Source organism: Terrapene carolina, unplaced genomic scaffold (genome assembly GCF_002925995.2).
Source record: "Terrapene carolina triunguis isolate 2854851 unplaced genomic scaffold, T_m_triunguis-2.0 Scaffold411, whole genome shotgun sequence".
Taxonomy (NCBI): Eukaryota; Metazoa; Chordata; order Testudines; family Emydidae; genus Terrapene; species Terrapene triunguis.
In genome coordinates this window covers 221,491-239,264 of record NW_020664762.1, presented here as the reverse complement: position 1 = coordinate 239,264, position 17,774 = coordinate 221,491, and the positions used below count along the sequence as shown (strand labels likewise).

Below are 17,774 nucleotides of genomic sequence, written 5' to 3'. Positions count from 1 at the left end.
CTGCCTCTTTCATATTTTCTTTTCCAGTGTCCCATAGACAGGCCCTACATTACACATTTGAAATATCATATACTATCCTATACACATATATAGATTCTAAAATGGGGAAGTTCACATAGCATGCCTGTAAGCCCAATACCGGGAACAGAGTTATATGCATATGCATTCCAATAAGACCACAAATCAGGGTCCCGAATATTTAAAATACCCAAAGGCCAGACTTCACTTTCAAGACTCTTCCTTTGGCCTTGGATGAGGGATGATGAGGAAGATGGGATTCCCTCCTTTGTGTGTGCAGCATGAATGGCAGGAGCACTGAGTCAGGATTAATAGACCTTTTAAAAAAAGCAACAACACTCTTTCAAAGATTTTGGGTTTAATTCACAAATATTTTAAAGGAATCCTAGAAACTACTATGACAGTAGAAGGATTGACTGGCAATTTGTAGTAGAAACTATGGCCTCAGACTATAAAAAGGCTGTCAGTGAAATAGCATGTAGCTGACCAACATGACTGTTGGTAAGAGAAGTTCCTGAAGGACAGGAGATTTTGCCAAAAGTTTTGGGCAAGTTCTAGGGGACACTGTGTTTATAAAGTCTTCACTCTCACAAGCAGATGTCCAATAGGTAAGAATCCCAAAGCTGCAGAAATACCAGGTACTGTAGTTGTCACCAGTGGATCCCTGCAATTCTGGAATAAAGTATTAAATGTTGCTAGAAAGAAGTGTAAGCTAACACTCCAATAAGCTAAACTCAGCTTCTACATTGCTATTTTATTAGAGCCATATACAGATGTTGCACCAGCCCAAAAAAGCTGTTTAGAGGCATTGGACTGAAGGCCATGACATTATACCCCACCCAGCTATTGCCAGAATGTGAGAACCATCCTTTATTTTTTCAAACTCCAGAAGAAACCATAATGTTTCCCAACCTCAGAAAGCAGGAGCTAGGAGTGAACATTGCCCTGGATTTGCTAGAAGGGTCAGGCAAGGAATGTTCTGTTATCACACATGCTTTCCTGATGAGCTTTAGGTTGTACAGATGTTTGAACAACAACAAAAATTAATTTAGTCATAACAAACAGAAAGGGTGAGGGGCGGTTTTTTAATTTTTGAGACACTTGAAGACAATTCTGCAGTACAGTTTGGTATTTTGTTTCCAAGAGGTGTTGTGCATTTCCACAGTATGCTCGTAATGGGGTTTACGTTTTATTTAGATGCAAGCAAATACAGAAGTAAAACCTTCTCTGTTTCTTGAGTCTTTTTATCATTGTGTTGTGAACTGTCAACATCCTGTATTCAGACACTTACATTAATTGTGTTAACTCCTACCCCACTGAAATATACACCTCTAACTGGGAAGGAAAGGAGGTAAAGGTCTTGTTCAGACCACTGTAACAAGCAGAAACTGCACCCTTTATAACAAGGGTTGGCAACCTTTCAAAAGTGGTGTGCCGAGTCTTCATTTATTCACTCTGATTTAAGGTTTCGCGTGCCAGTGATACATTTTAACATTTTTAGAAGGTCTCTTTCTATAAGTCTATAATATATAACTAAACTATTGTTGTATGTAAAGTAAATAAGGTTTTTAAAATGTTTAAGAAGCTTAATTTAAAATTAAATTAAAATGCAGAGCCCCTCCGGACTGGTGGCCAGGACCTGGGCAGTGTGAGTGCCACTGAAAATCAGCTCGCGTGCCGCCTTTAGCACGCGTGCCATAGGTTGCCTACCCCTGCTTTATAAACTGCTGCCTCAAAAAGATGTTTTTTCCGTGCTGCCCTTCCAAGGTTCAATAGCACAGAACTGTAGTGAAGCTGTGTATTGCTAAGCCTTTCGTTATGTTTATAAAATTTACTGCAGCACATTTATTTTTAAGTGAGGTACTCTGTCTAGTTCAACCATGAGCTACAGGGCTTGATGCAGGCATTACGGCTGAGGTTCTATGGGCAATGTTACCCAAGAGATCAGACTAGATACATTCTGAGTTTACCACTACAATGTAAAGTAGGATATGACTAGAACTAAATAGCAAAATACATTTTTATGAGGCAGTGATCCTCAGCTGCTGTAAATCATCATAGCTCCATTGACTTCAATGTAACTATAATGCTTTACACCAGCTGAGGATCTGATCTATTGTCTTTATTCACATACTTACTAAGGTCCCAATTGTGCAACTGGCTCAAAACTAGTGGATGTTTGTACTCATGTAGAGTCCTGTGCAGTCAACCAGGCCACACAGGGGAGCTACCTGTGTGGGCCCCTTGTGGCATCAGGCCCTGTTTCACATAGCTGAGTCATCTCCAACACCTTCCCCAGACATCAGTAAGAATGAGTGAAGTCCTACTGTGTGGCATAAAATTTGCATATCGCCATAACGAGGGCTTGTTCTCAAGAAACTAAAGTAAAGATATAATTTAAAGCATGGAAATCCTCAAATTAAGAGGGAAATGCAACTTGAACTTAAAGATAAACTGACTAATAAGTAAGAGTTGATAGAGATGAGATTATAAACTAAGGTAAAATCTACTTCACAATATTGTCTTTCAAAATTCCTGCTTGGTACAGTTGCATTTGAACACTTGCAGTAGATTGCTAATAAATTACTTTTAGCTATGTGATGATCAGATGAGATTGGAGGTGATTAGTTTAATAGATTTTGGAAATATTTATTTGGAATCCATCTTGTTACATCTGGCAATAATTTTCTTAGGCTTAATGATTCCAGAGGTTAGTGATTATAGAATGCAGCCTGTTTTTCTTTGTGACCCTTCCAATAACACTATAAAATTACATCAGACAGGCTTCCAAGTATATTCAATTTGCAGTGCTGAATCTGCAAGTTTTCCTTTTCGTGGTATGTATCATAAATGCATTTTACAAATGTGAGTGCATTTGCTCCTTTAAGCTTAGAATGTAAGCATTACAACTTCATATGCTTTGGTCTGTAATTCTGGTTTTCTTACCTTCTGAACCGACATGGACCCAATTTCACATGTTGCCTGCATTGGCTTTTCTTGTTTTATGAATAACTACTGTCTGAGGTCTTTCCCACAGGAAGGTTTTATGAAAAATGGAAACATTTAAAAGCACTTGCAGATGTGCTTTATAATATTTATAATTTTTTTTTAAATATCCCTTTGTGGAAGAACTACTGTAAACAGCAAATTCCTATAGGGAATTAGGGCATGTCTACATTGCAGCTGGCTGTGTGCTTCCCAATGCAGGCAAACAGACGTGCTAGCTCTGCTTGAGCTGGTGCACTAGAAATAGCAGTGTAGTGGGGGCAGCAGCATAGGCTCGCTGCTTGAATACAAACCTGCCTGGATCCCCTGGGGACATACTCGGGCAGCCAGTTGGAACTGTTGCCCAGGCTACCTCCAGCTATGTGGCTATTTTTAGCAGACTAGCTTGAGCAGAGCTAGTGCCTGTATGTCTACCCGCTGTGGGAAGCATGTTGCCAGCTGGAGTGCAGACATTCCCAAAGCCACATAGCACTCTTGCTTCAGAAATACTTTGGTAATCGCTTGAAAATGTGAAATATAGCATTGCAGATACTGAGGAGATATAGATAGCTCTTTATTACATTTTTTTATAGGTAGCTAGTTGACCAGCGAGAGCTGTTGGTGCTCCGCACTCTTGAAAATGAGGTCATTTATTTAAGTGTCTAAATATAGACAAGATTCTAACTTTAGTTTCCCTTAAAAATAAAAGCTTGGCACTATATGTAAAATATTACATGCACACAGACACTGGCTGTTACCCACATAGTGATGCAATGATATTTTAAAACTTTGCATGGGGGAAAGTCTCTAGGAATCTGCACACCTAGGACCAGATTCTAATCATAATTATACCTATGTACAGTAACTTTGGGCTAAGTCAATGAAGTGAAGTCCTGTTACTCCAGATGTACACCAGTGTAAGAGATGTCAGAATCTTGTTCTGAGTACTAAACCTTTAAAGTTCACAGTGTTGCTGTCTCAAACCAATGCTCCATTATCCATTACATGCAGTTACTAGGCACAGAGAGGTAATAGACATATAGCCCTTTGAACAAGTTTAGAATTGCAGATACCATGCTCCATATGGGGAGAAAAGGTCAGTTTCTATCAATACAGCTCTTCCATCCTGCAGAAAGATCATAATGGCCAGGATTTCTGAGCAGGTTCTTCTGTTACAAAATTAAGTGATTAGAAAAAGGTGCCATTAGGTTTTTGGAAAATGTGACAGCTCTATTATTAATTGGAATTGGTGCAGCTTTCCCCAGTTTTGAAATTACCCTGGTTCAGCGTTAACTGTGTCTATACCACTGGGACAGCTGAAATCCTAGTGTAGACAAAGCCTTGGTGATATGTGTAAGGAGGAGGATGATCCAGTGCTTAGGGTGCTAGGCTGGAATTTACAAGACATGGGTTCAATTCCCTGCTCAACCACAGACGGCCTATGTGATTCCCGAACTGTAAAATGGGAATAATAGCATGTTCCTACCTTGCAGGGGTGTTGAGGATAAATACATAAGTATCTAAGCTAGACTGAAATGCAGGTGCCGCTTTGTGCTTGGCCTGGTGTATTTTCCATGAAAACTCCAAAAGGACATTTGACCAGTTCTCAGGTACAAATGTTCTTGCACAATTGGGCATTTTTCTAACCTGCCTGCCCAGTTCTATGCACCTCTATTTGAACTGTTACAATTTTGGGTCCTCCGAGCCTGCTTAGGCGGATGTTATGGAATCCTGTCAATTACTGTAGCTGATTAAGGAAGTTTGGATGCTTGAACACATCTGACTTCTTTTGATTCTTAGTCAACATAAGTAAAGTATGGCAGGTATAAGCACTGGAGAATGCATTGTAGGGAACGCGTCTCCACTGGGCTGGATTAGGAGCTTGATCCAGTGTCAGTGGAAAGTCTCACATCAGTTTCATTGAATTGGGACCTAGATGACCTAATAGATCTCTTCTATCTCTAATTTTTGTGGTTAATCAGAAGCTTTTAGTGTCAATGCATTTCCTCCCTGCTCCAAATTTATTACCCATGCTGAGACCTAACCTGAGATTCACTGATGACTTCAATAGGACCTTTCCTGTGGTGACACCCCCTCCTATGAATTACTCCTATGCTGAATTCCTGCAGGAGTAATATGTTCATTAGCGAAAATTCTGATAGCTAAACTCTATTTTTGAGATTGATTTATTTTGTTCTCATTGTCATGTGGATGCTGTTAGATGCTACCAGAAATTAAAAGAAGGAATGAAAACTCAATTTGAATGGGAAAAAAAAATCGATAAATGAATGTCTGACTGGTAATGGGTTTGTTTCACCAGCATTCACTCACCCTCCCAAAGGCTGAAGAGCAGAAAGACATTTCTTTTTATTTTCATTTTCAGGAGAAATCACAAATAGCTGAAAAGATATAACCTAAAACTATTCTAATCTGGTACCACTGGAGGAGTCAAAAGGAATAACCGTATGTACATTTTTCTGGTGTTTGGGGCTGGGCTTTGATGTGGCAGGACTATTAACCCTAAACATTGTATCTGCCGGAGTTACGCGCATAAATCAACTTTTAAAAATCAGTAGTGGGACATTTTTATGACCTTTATTATTTCTCTTTCCACACACAAGGAAGTGGGGTTTGAGAGCTACTTACGTAGTTCTTTTTGAAAAGGGCACCCCCGGAAGGAAAAACTCTATTTGTCAGAAAAAGAAACAGAAGTCTGTATGGAATCAGGATATCCAAATATGCAATGGGGCACTTGTGATAAAGTCTAAGCCTCGGGTCATCTAAAGAAATATTGTTGTATTATTCTCCTCTCATATACGCCACTTCTGGAGCCCATTCTTCCCACCCCTCAGCTAGTCTGAGAGATCAAACTAAAAAACTAGTCACCACCACATGTGCCATTAACTCATATTAGCCTCTGGAGCAAAAAAGCCTGGAGACCCACAGAAACAAGCGTGTTATCTTTACTGAGTTAAATGCCTCCTTAACTGAAGCTTTTAGCCGAAGGGAAAAACATCTTCAACTTAGGGTGTGTCTATACTTGGCACTAGGGGTGTGATTCCCACATCCCCTAGACAGACTCACGCTGAGCTAGTGCACTATAAATAGTTGTGTAGCATGGGCAGACATGAGAGGCAGCACAGGCTAATAGTAGTGAGTATGGACCCGCAGAGTCCAGGTGGGTTTGGACTCAACCCCTTAGCCTGTGTTGCCTCTTGTTGCTGCCCATGCTACTGCAGCTATGCTATTTTTAGCATGCTGCTCTACGCAAGCTGGGAATCACACCCCCAGCTACAAGTGTAGACATACCCACACACAATGGGGAGTTTTTACTAAGGGTGTCACTGTCGACTCAGTCTTTGAGGGAAAATTTAATGTGAGAGTTGTAGGTGGAACACGGCGGAGACCAGGCTCTCAGTGGCTCCAGGACCTGTGGGCTAGATTCACTCTTAGATCTATGCTTTTGCAGTAGACCTCATCATAAAAATCTCCAGGGAGTGGAAGTGGTAGCAGCACAAAGGGCCCAAAGCCTCTGTTGCGTGGGGAGAGGAGGTTCTTGGAGGACCATGGTATACAAATTGTGAGCAATGCTGGCCGAGAAGGGGACGTGACCTTGCCTGCAAACACACTGATATCTGCGTCTCCCTTACAACAGCCTCCATCTGTGGAACCAATTAGGATTAAATCCGCACATGGAACCACCAGGGACGGTGGTGATGGAAATGCTTCCAGCCAAACCTCAGAGCATCTGACTCATTAACTTCATTTTTGGAGAAAAGGAAGAGGCTCTGTCCATTACTAATCTGTGTGGGTTTGCTGGATGTACAGCTTTAGGGCTCCGTCAGGGAGGGGTGTTTGGGGCTGTATGCTAGAGTAATATGCAGCCTTCTAATCCAGGTAGCAGCACCATTTAACCTGTCTGTTAAATTGAGACTAATTTATACCATGCTGTGTACAGTGTATGAAGTTTGGTGGCTTTCCCCCAGTGCCCATGCGCGGGGGGACACTGATAGTGCAACTTGTGAAGTTTAGCTAATTCACTTTGTGCTTTTTTTAAAAAATGCAACAAAAATCCCTATCAAACCGCATGTGGTTAGTTAGAGCCAGGTCGTGGGTTTAAATCACAGGTCAGAACAAGTGGGCATGCAGCAAATGCCCCCAGAAGCATTCTCAGTGACTCAACCAGAATCTTAGGGGTTAATGATGCACAGTGGCGGGGGAGCGCTGTCATCCTGTTACAGGGTGCAGTATGCGCTCCCCATTTCCCAGGGGTGCCAGTGCTAGGAGAAAAAAATAAGCCATAACATTTTGTACACAAGTCGTGTACATGAGAGAGTAAAAATAGCTGTTTGGGGAACGCATTGCATACAAAAGCAAACATAGGGTGATGATGAAAAAAAAGTTCTCCCAAAGAGGTCCCAAAATCCAGGGTAAAATTCCATTTGGCTCAAAGCTCAGTTTGCCATTTTTCTCAGCGAGCTCTTTCTTTTTCCAAAGAGAAATCTGCCACCCAGTTTGTCACCTTTCTATTTTTGCTAGTGTGTATATTGGGCTGTTGTAACTGCTGTTCTCCCCAGGCTGGGTGTGTTCAATTGATACATCAGACACTGACTTTGTTGGGTATGGAGCTGTTTTAGTCTTGTACAGTGGTGCTGCTGGTTTCACTCAGAAGCAGATTTCCTATTGATGGTTGCCATAGTCCTTTTCCCCAGGTCAAAGTCGTGTGTGTGTGTGTGTGTGTGTGTGTGTGTGTGTGTTTTAATCACATAGTTAATTATACAGTACCCTCATTTGATTTGCTTCGTGCCATCCACGGCCCCGAACCTACAATGAGTTTCGTGTAAGTGGACTCCTATTCTTGTGCAGAACCTCATAGCTTCCCCATTCTGCTGAGCTATTTGCAGGATGGTGGCCCAAATTAACATCTGGTGCCTGCTTCCCTGAGAATACTGTCAGCTCTAACCAAATGAGAACAAAAGTTAGAAATTCATAGATTCAGGCCAGAGGAACCATGAGTCTAACCTTCTGTATAACCTAAAATAAATCTGAACCTTGTCTATAGTTATTGAAAGTTGTATGATCAATTAGTCCTGAAAACTCAGCTCCAAGATACCTCCACATGATCAGGTGTGATGATGGAGGGGTTTTTCAGTGTAGTGCCCCCTTTAGCCGTTCTGGTGCATAGTGATCTGTTGTTTCCTGTGGTCTAATTCTCCAGCCAGGTCACTACTCAGTCCATTCCCCTTCCAGAGTATACAGAAAAGTCCCAAAATAGTAAACTCAAAATCTAATGGCCTTCGAACCCGTCTCCTGATGTTTATCTGTAACTTTTAGTTCGTGGCCTCTTTTATTCTTTTAATGCCTGTGCACCCCCTCTTGTTCTGGCTGGGAACTAGGTAGGGGAACGCAGGCTCACACTCTCCTCCAGGTTCCAGCCCAGTGACCCAGTTTTGGGTGGATAAGGCACATTTCTTTGATCCCTCCGCCACATTCCTGAGTTGCTTCTAACTTCATCCCACTTGTCAACATCTTCACCAGGTCTCTGGAGTCTGCTATCCCTGCCTGGATCTATGGTTCCTCACAGTGTCTCCTTAGCCAGCTATGAAGGTGCTTTCTCAAAGACCACTCCCTGCCCTTCTCTGCAGCAGCTGGGCTATTTTTTATTTTTTATAATGGAGATATCCTATCTCCTAGAACTGGAAGGGACCTTGAAAGGTCATCAAGTCCAGCCCCCTGCCTTCACTAGCAGGACCAAGTACTGATTTTGCCCCAGATCCCTAAGTGGCCCCCTCGAGGATTGAACTCACAACCCTGGGTTTAGCAGGCCAATGCTCAAACCACTGAGCTATCCCCCCCCCCTATACTGCAAGCAGCGCTCTGTCTCTTACCTTTAGAGCAGTCGATACCCTGTTTCCCCGAAAGTAAGACATCCCCAGAAAATAAGACCTACTTCCAGTTTTGCCTCTTGCTGTAATATAAGGCATCCCCCGAAAATAAGACCTCCCAGATAATAAGGCCACCCCGGAATATAAGGCCCCGAAGCTCCAGGAAAAATAAGACCTCCCCTGAAAATAAGACCTAGCGCATCTTTGGAAGCAAAAATTAATATAAGACACTGTCTTATTTTCGGGGAAACACGGTATGTGTCTCCTTCAAGCAGGAGTCCCCCCCCCCCCCCCCCCCAGCCCTCTCTCTGGGCTGGAGTTTGTGTCTTAGGCCTCTTGTCTTGGAACAGTCAGCTGCAAAGCTTTTGCCAGTTCCCTTCAGCTGAACACCCTCACCAAACTGGAAAGTCCAGCAGGCCAGCCTTCTCTCAGTGTCTGCCCTCCCTGGGAGGGAGAAGGAAGCCTTTATGCTGGCCCCTTCTTCCCAGTGTATCCCCCGATTGGGGGGAAAGGGAGTCTGACTCCACTCACTCTGCCAGGCTCCTGGTGCCAGGCCTTTAAAGAAACAGGGCCTTTCTCCCAGCCACAGTTTATCTCTCTATCCCTCTTTCGGTTCTTATTTATTGGGTCTTTGAAAATCCTTAAAAGGCCAAGCCGGATGGTGGTCTGGGCTGACCACTAGGCACTACTGCTCATAAGGGCAGGCCATGCTCTCACACCATTGTATGTCAGCTGTATATGTGGCAGTCACTATAATCACTCACTTTACATTGGCCTCTGAGAAGCATTGAACACTACTTGAAAAGCTTGGTGGAGGACATTGTATATGATGAGTGTTTTGCACCTATAACTTGGGGATCCACAGGATTATAGGCATCATTTGTGCCCATTTATTGTGTCTTACAATAGCCCTGGGTAGTGGGTAAATAAGTATTACCTTGTACCTATTTTATAGACAGATAAACTGAGGCACAAAGAGGTTCATAAGTGACATCCCTAACATTACTCGCCATCTCGGGTTGAATCAGGGATAGAATCTAAGGACCTGGTTCTCCAGCCCTGACTCTGAACAGCTCCCGTTGAAATTTATGGAAGCTGTTTGTTTGCAGTGGCTATGAACCATTCTCCAGGAGTCCTCTGCTTTTACCACTGCCTCTGAGCTGCTGTATTAGTCTTTTGTTCTGACAGGGAGTAAGTATACTGTTGTTTATAGGGCCTGGATCTCCGTTGGCAGGTCAGGTTGTAAGAATGACCTTTTATTCTCTTCCTGAGAAGGATAGGTGGTGCCCCCAAGTGGTAGACAAGAGAATAATACAAATGGTGATTGTGGAGAGAACTGTACACCCTGCACTCTTAGCCAGCAGAATGGCATAACCTGGTAACTAAAAATTAAAGGGAGAACAAAATAGACACACACACACAAACGTTAGGAAAATTTTCTTTTGTGTCTAATTAGCATAGCAGCTGAGCAGCATTTTGGCTGGAACGATGACCAGGATCGTAATGCTTCTGTTTTTATCTTGCAGGCCAAGCAGGTGTTGAGTGGCTGTGGCGATGAACTGACAACATTCCTTGTGGAATGAATTCTCATTGGATTCCAGTGTAATTTGTAGCTGGCCAGCTGTAAAAGTAGCCCAACAAGAATTCACTGACACTTCCTTCCTCCTCTTGCTGAGCCGTCCACAGCAATTGTTTCAGTGTTTTCATAAAAGCGTCCTGTTATCCTTTGCCAAACTGAACAGTTCAACAGCGCTGGACCTGAGTGGTGGCTCCCCGTGTGTGCTCTCTCTCTGAACATGGCTGGGGGTGACGCTGACGGATGCCGTGATTCCGAAAGGAGGATCAGTGAAGCCCCGCAGAGTGAACCCAGAAAGCCATCCTTCACATGATGGGATCCTTGGGTGCCCATAATGCCCATTACTCAAGAGAACGCTATGCTCTTCCTCCCCCTCCTGTATCAGTGGCTGCAAAGCAGCCAGAGGGAGGAAGTGGAAGGGCCAGAGCAGAGGCTGTGTCAGTCTGCCATTCAGAAGCTGAGAGAGTACATACAGCTAAATTTTTCCATGGATGACAGCAAATTGCAGCCCGGTGGTCCCAGCACTTTAGACATGGAAATCTGCACGCTCTACCTTACCAAGGAGATGGGCAAAAATGAGGCTCTTGGCTTAAGCTTTGGGAACATCCCTGCTTTTGGAGACTATGGAGAGAAACGGAGAGGAGGGAAAAAGAGGAAAGGGCACAAAGGCCCGGTGCTTGATGTTGGCTGTATCTGGGTAACGGACTTAAAGAAAAATAGCCCGGCAGGGAAATGTGGGAAAGTGCGACTGAGAGATGAGATTCTTTCCCTGAATGGTCAATTAATGGTCGGCGTGGATGTCAGTGGGGCAAGGTAAGGGGCAAAGCAGTTACTGCAGATCTGCAGTGCATCGGGATTGCTGCATAACACAATGGGTTGTCTTTAATATTGATCTGCTAGAGCTGTGGTCCCCAAACTTTTCAGGGTCATGTCCCCCCTTATCGCTGTCCATGCCCTCTCCCACAAGCTGGGTCTGGGAGCAGGGCTATGGCTCGGGGGGGGGGCAGACAAGGATAAGGGGATTGAGGATAGGGCCACAGCGGGGGGTGAGTCTTGGACCGGGAATGGGGGCGGGAGCAGAGCCACAGCCAGGCTGCAGTGGGGGCTGGCAGCCGGTGGCTGGGTGCAGCTCCATTCCCACCCCCACCCTCACCCCCACCCCCAGCTGGAAACAGAGCTGTGGCCAAGAGTTGAGGCTGGAGCCACAGCCAAGCCATGGTGTGGGCCAGCAGTTGGACCCGCGGCCTGGTGCAGGGATGCACAGAGGCTGGAGATGGCGATGGGAGCCAAAGCAGAGCTGGGGGCAGAGCTGGGGGCAGAGCTGGGTGGCTCTCCCTCCCCACCCCGCATAGGGGCTGGCCCAGCCCCCTCCCAACATTCCTCTGTGCCTCCCTAGGGGTGCGTGCCCCACAGTTTGGAGACCTCTATGCTAGAGGCTGTAGAAGGTCTTCACAAGGCAGCAGAATAGCTCATGCTTCCTGTTGCTTGTGGTAGGGGTGAGGGGTGAGGTTCATTCACTGGTTTAAGATGGGGAAGTACAAGTGCAGTGGTGATAAACTCATTTTTGTTTTAGAGGGCACAAAATCTCTTCCCTCTAGGAAAAGGGCTTACCTCCAGCAATGGATGGTTTCGAATGTGATGTACAGTGTCAAACAAATCACCTGTAAAACTAAAATGGCCAGATCCTCAGCTTGTGTGCACCAGCTTCATTTACTTCAGTGAAGATGTGTCAATTTATACCAGCAGAGGATCTGGCCTAGTAAGTAAAATCCCAAATGGGGGGAGAATGAATGGGATTGTTATTAGTAATGTTGCTGGAGCTGCTTGGAGAGAGTAAAAACTTTCACAGAAATTTTCCCATACTCCACTGGGGAGGAAAATATCAGTTAGCACTGGTTGGAAAACGCATTGTTTACCACATGCTATCAAAAGTATCTTTTTTGCAAACAAGCAAAAAGACAAGGTCCCAGCCTCAGGGAGGTAACGCTCTAAGGACGTGATCTGCAAAGTGCTGAGCATCTCCTGCTACCATTAGGTGATGAAAGTCCTCACTTCCTCCTGGCCTTGTCTACAGTTTTGGGAAAGTTGCCCACCATTGTAATTCCTGTCTCTGCTGCAAATGTCTAAGCGTGAGCAAGTGCGTGGATTTACAGAGCCTGGGTTATGCCCCAGCCTTTAAACAGTCCTGGGAATTTCCCTTGGGTGTGCCAGGCCCCCCAAGGGAGCACACTTTTCCACAAAAACATACCACACTGCTTCTGTGACTCCTGGACAGGGCCTTTGGTTTCCAGCAATGACCTGTTTTTCACCCTGGGTATGTCTACACTACTCGCCGGAACGGCGGGCAGCGATCGATCCAGCGGGGGTCGATTTATCGCATCTAGTCTAGACACGATAAATCGACCCCCGAGCGCTCTCCCATCGACTCCTGTACTCCACCACCGCGAGAGGTGCAGGCGGAGTTGAGGGGGGAGCGGCAGCAGTCAACTCACCGCAGTGAAGACACCACAGTAAGTCGATCTAAGTATGTCGACTTCAGATGTAGCTGAAGTTACGTAAATTAGATCGATCCCCCCGTGTAGACCAGGCCCATGGCTCTCAACAGCAAGCCCAACCCAGATCAGACTCTAGACAGAGGCTTTTCCTTGTTAGGGGAAGACAGTGAGTATATGGAGTAATGCAAGGCAGTCTTTTCAAAACAAGGTAGCTTTTACCAGTCACCTGGATTGCAGCATTGGAGAGTCCATAGCATGGGAATGACAAACTGAAGACAGAGTCCATATTAGCGGGAGCTCTGGCCCGTGATCCATGCTCTCCTCAGTTCCCAGTTCTCTCTCTTTGTCCCGCTGTCCCTGCTCGGTTGGCAGCAGTAACCTTAAGATGCAATCACTTGACACCTTGCCTTTGTTATCCAGCCAGAGTCTTTTTGCTCTGCTTCCCTGTGGAGTGGTTGGGAGGAGTAACTTGCTCTAGGATTTGATGTTTGGTCTTTGAGGAGTCCATTGTCTCAGTAGGGTTTTCCATTCAAATGTGGTGATTCCAGCCCTGACAGTCCTAGTGAATAGATGCACAGGCACCGGCTTCCTCCGGGCCCCAGGCCCCACTCCCACCTGACCCCTTCTCCCAAACCCTGCACCCCCACCCCCTCCCCCCAGCATGCCTCATCCTCACTCTTCCTCCTCTCTCCCAGCGCCTCCTGCACACCTCAGAACAGCTGATCACGGCAGTTGGGAAGGAGGGGGAGTAGTTGATTGGCGGGGCCACTGGTGGATGGGAGGCACTGGCAGGGGAGGGGGATAGCTGGCTGCTGGAGGGGGCTAAGCATCCACTAATTTTTTTCCATGGGTGCTCAAGCCCTAGAGCACCCACGGAAATGGTGCCTATGACTAGATGTCTCAAGCACCTAGCCTTAATTTCCCATGTCCAAGGGAGAAAATTAATTCTTCCCCCCAGGGGTAGTGATCGTAGAATCATAGAAGATTAGGGTTGGAAGAGACCTCAGGAGGTCATCTAGTACAACCCCCTGCTCAAAGAAGGACCAACCCCAACTAAATCATCCCAGCCACGGCTTTGTCAAGCCAGGCCTTAAAAACCTCTAAGGATGGAGATTCCACCACCTCCCTGGGTAACCCATTCCAGTGCTTCACCACCCTCCTAGTGAAATAATGTTTCCTAATATCCAACCTAGACCTCCCCCACTGCAACTTGAGACCATTGCTCCTTGTTCTGTCATCTGTCACCACTGAGAACAGCCGAGCTCCATCCTCTTTGGAACCCCCCTTCAGGCAGTTGAAGGCTGCTATCGAATCCCACCTCACTCTTCTCTTCTGCAGACTAAATAAGCCCAGTTGCCTCGGCCTCTCCTCATAAGTCATGTGTCCCAGCCCCCAGCCCCCTCATCATTTTTGTTGCCCTCTGCTGGACTCTCTCCAATTTGTCCACATCCTTTCTGTAGTGGGGGCCCCAAAACTGGATGCAGTACTCCAGATGTGGCCTCACCAGTGCTGAATAGGGGGAATAATAACTTCCTTCAATCTGCTGGCAATGCTCCTACTAATGCAGCACAATATGCCGTTAGCCGTCTTGGCAACAAGGGCACACTGTTGACTCCTGTCCAGCTCCTTGTCCACTGTAATCCCCAGGTCCTTTTCCGCAAAACTGCCGCGTAGCCAGTTGGTCCCCAGTGTGTAGCGGTGCATGGGGTACTTCCATCCTAAGTGCAGGACTCTGCACTTGTCCTTGTTGAACCTCATCAGATTTCTTTTGGCCCAATCCTCCAATTTGTCTAGGTCACTCTGGACCCTATCCCTACCCTCCAGCATATCTACCTCTCCCCCCAGCTTAGTGTCATCCGTGAACTTGTTGAGGGTGCAATCCATCACATCATCCAGATCATTAATGAAGATGTTGAACAAAACCAGACCCAGGACCGACCCCTGGGGCACTCCACTTGATACTGGCTGCCAACTAGACATTGAGGCATTGATCACTACCCGTTGAGCCCAACGATCTAGCCAGCTTTCTATCCACCTTACAGTCCATTCATCCAATCCATACTTCTTTAACTTGCTGGCAAGAATACTAGCAAATGCTTTGCTAACGTCAAGATATATCACGTCCACTGCTTTCCCCATATCCATAGAGCCAGTTATTTCATCATAGAAGGCAATCAGGTTGGTCATGCATGACTTGCCCTTGGTGAATCCATGCTGACTGTTCCTGATCACCTTCCTCTCCTCCAAGTGCTTCTAAATGGATTCCTTGAGGACCTGCTCCATGATTTTTCTGGGGACAGAGGTGAGGCTGACTGGTCTGTAGTTCCCTGCATTCTCCTTCTTCCCTTTTTTAAAGATGGACACTATATTTGCCTTTTTCCAATCATCTAGGACCTCCCCCAATCGCCATGAGTTTTCAAAGATAATGGCCAATGGCTCTGCAGTCACATCAGCCAATTTCCTTAGCACCCTCGGATGCATTGCATCTGGCCCCATGGACTTGTGCATGTCTAGCTTTTCTAAATAGTTCTTAACCTGTTCTTTCACCACTGAGGGCTGCTCACCTCCTCCCCATACTGTGCTGCCCAGTGCAGCAATCTGGGAGCTGACCTTGTCTGTGAAGACCAAGGCAAAAAAAACATTGAGTGCTTCAGCTTTTTCCACATTATCTGTCACTAGGTTGCATCCCCCATTCGGTAAAGGTCCCACACTTTCCCTGACCACCTTTTTGTTCCTAAGGAGGGATAGCTCAGTGGTTTAAGCAACGCCTACTAAACTCAGGGTTGTGAGTTCAATCCTTGAGGATCTGGGGTAAAATCAGTACTTGATCCTGCTAGTGAAGGCAGGGGGCTGGACTCGATGACCTTTGGGGTCCCTTCCAGTTCTATGAGATAGGTATATCTCCATATATTAAATATTAAAAACATACCTGTAGAAACCCTTGTTGTTTCCCTTCACATCCCTTGCTAGCTACAACTCCAATTGTGCTTTGCCTTCCTGATTACATCCCTGCATGCTCAAGCAATATTTTTATACTCCTCCCTAGTCATCTGTGATGCCAGGTGGACAGGTACAGAGTCATACAGATCGTTTGTAAACATATTACAAATATTTCCACATTCCTCACAGGTCATTTAATCTCTCTGGGCTCTTCTACAGGTTGGGGTAAAGCGCTACCTTAAAGCGCACTAGGGAATCTTTAGTGCACACCAGCAGGGTCTACACAGACCAATTAATGGGCAGCATGATAATGCACTTTAGAAATCACAACCCCTTAGGGTGAATTGCCCCCCGGTGTAGACAAACCCTCTGACTCACTTTCCCATCTAGAAAAGTGGTCCTCCCCCCCACCCTTTGTCTTGTCTATTATGATTGTAAACCCTTCAGAGTAGGAGCTGTCTCTTACTTTGTGTTTTGGGCAGCACCTAGCTCAATGGGGCCCTGATTTCAGTTGTAGCCACTAGGTGTTGCCATAATATAAACAATCAATAGAAGTAACAGTGCCTGTTGAGCTCCACTGGTGTTCGTAAAGGTGGGAGGTGATTTTGCCCCATGTCATCTAATTCTGCTGTGAGCAAGAAGCTTCTCGTCTGCTAAACAAATTGAGAGCGTGCGATAAGGTAGTGAGAAAGATGGAGCTGTGTCTCACACAGTATCAGACCTGATTTTCAAAGGTGCCTGACCCAGCCTCTGTCTTGCAATAAAATGCCTCTGCAATTAATTGTGTGCACAAGAGGTAGTATTACGCTATCTAACCACCTTACTGTGCCTGCAAAACAGGCCATTTCTTAAGAGCAGTCCTTAACCTATGGATGAGGAACCATGATGTGTTATTGCCCCTCAGACAGAGTGACCTGTTCTTTAAATCAAAGGTGATCTGTTGCTAGAGGTCAGGGATAATGTCACATTATTTTTCATGCCAAGGAAGGTAATGCTTTGTGGAGTCCGAGACTTTCAGGTGTCTGTTTTTATTTTTCCACACCTGAGAGTCTCCAGTTGTGGTGTTTTTTAAAGGCTCTGTAGCAAAACCAGTAAGCTATGGAGACTACCGATAATTAGAATAATGTCCTTTTTTTTAATTTTCCAGCTCAGATGTTCTGTGAGCTCCCAGAGCTAGAAAAGCCCCGCAAAACCTCACTGGGAAGCTGGAATTCCTAGATTTTGGTTGTGTGTGGCAGTTTGGATTCTTGCTAGTTCATGAGATCTTACCCTAAAATGATCTATGATCTCTTGGACCAGGGAAAAATATAGGCCATTTAGCAGACAGACCTGGACATTTTCGTCACCCTGGTCTGATCTGCCCCTGAATCATTGCCATTGTTTGATGAATGTGATATTAATAGAACAAACTTTCAGGGCCTTATGGGACTTTTTCACTTCTGATGCTGTTGTGAATGCTTGGATTCATCCTCTGAGGCCTCGTCTACACTACAGGGGAAATTCGATCAAAGCTACGTCAATTTGAGTTACGTGAATAGCGTAACTCAAATCGACCTAGCTTAGATCTACTTACCGCGGGGGTCCACACTACGCGATCTCCGTTGCCTCCCCCTACTCTTCTCGATCCAGTGGAGTACAGGAGTCGACGGGAGAGCGATCTGCGGTTGATTGAGCAGGTCTTCACTAGACCCGCTAAATCGACCGCCGATGCATCGATCGCTGCTCGTTGATCCCCTGGTAAGTGTAGACAAGCCCTGAGTAGCAAATGGCACTCCTAAAGTATAAGTGGTGTGCACAGGACTTTGTAGGTACCACCTTGTAAATCATGTTCAGCACCCTTTAAAAGCTGGAGGTTTCTCAGGGATCTCAAAACAG

At 45.5% G+C, this 17,774-nt stretch overlaps 1 protein-coding gene across 1 annotated transcript in view; it reads left to right on the top strand.

The window, feature by feature from the left end:
• The first annotated feature begins 10,798 nt into the window (after window positions 1-10,798).
• The window catches only part of PDZD2 (PDZ domain containing 2), a 200,689-nt gene continuing 193,713 nt past the window's right edge, over window positions 10,799-17,774 (top strand). Inside the window, exon 1 of the mRNA XM_024199800.1 lies at window positions 10,799-11,277. Within this exon, the coding sequence (XP_024055568.1) occupies window positions 10,799-11,277 (479 nt within the window). The remainder of the gene's footprint in view (window positions 11,278-17,774) is intronic.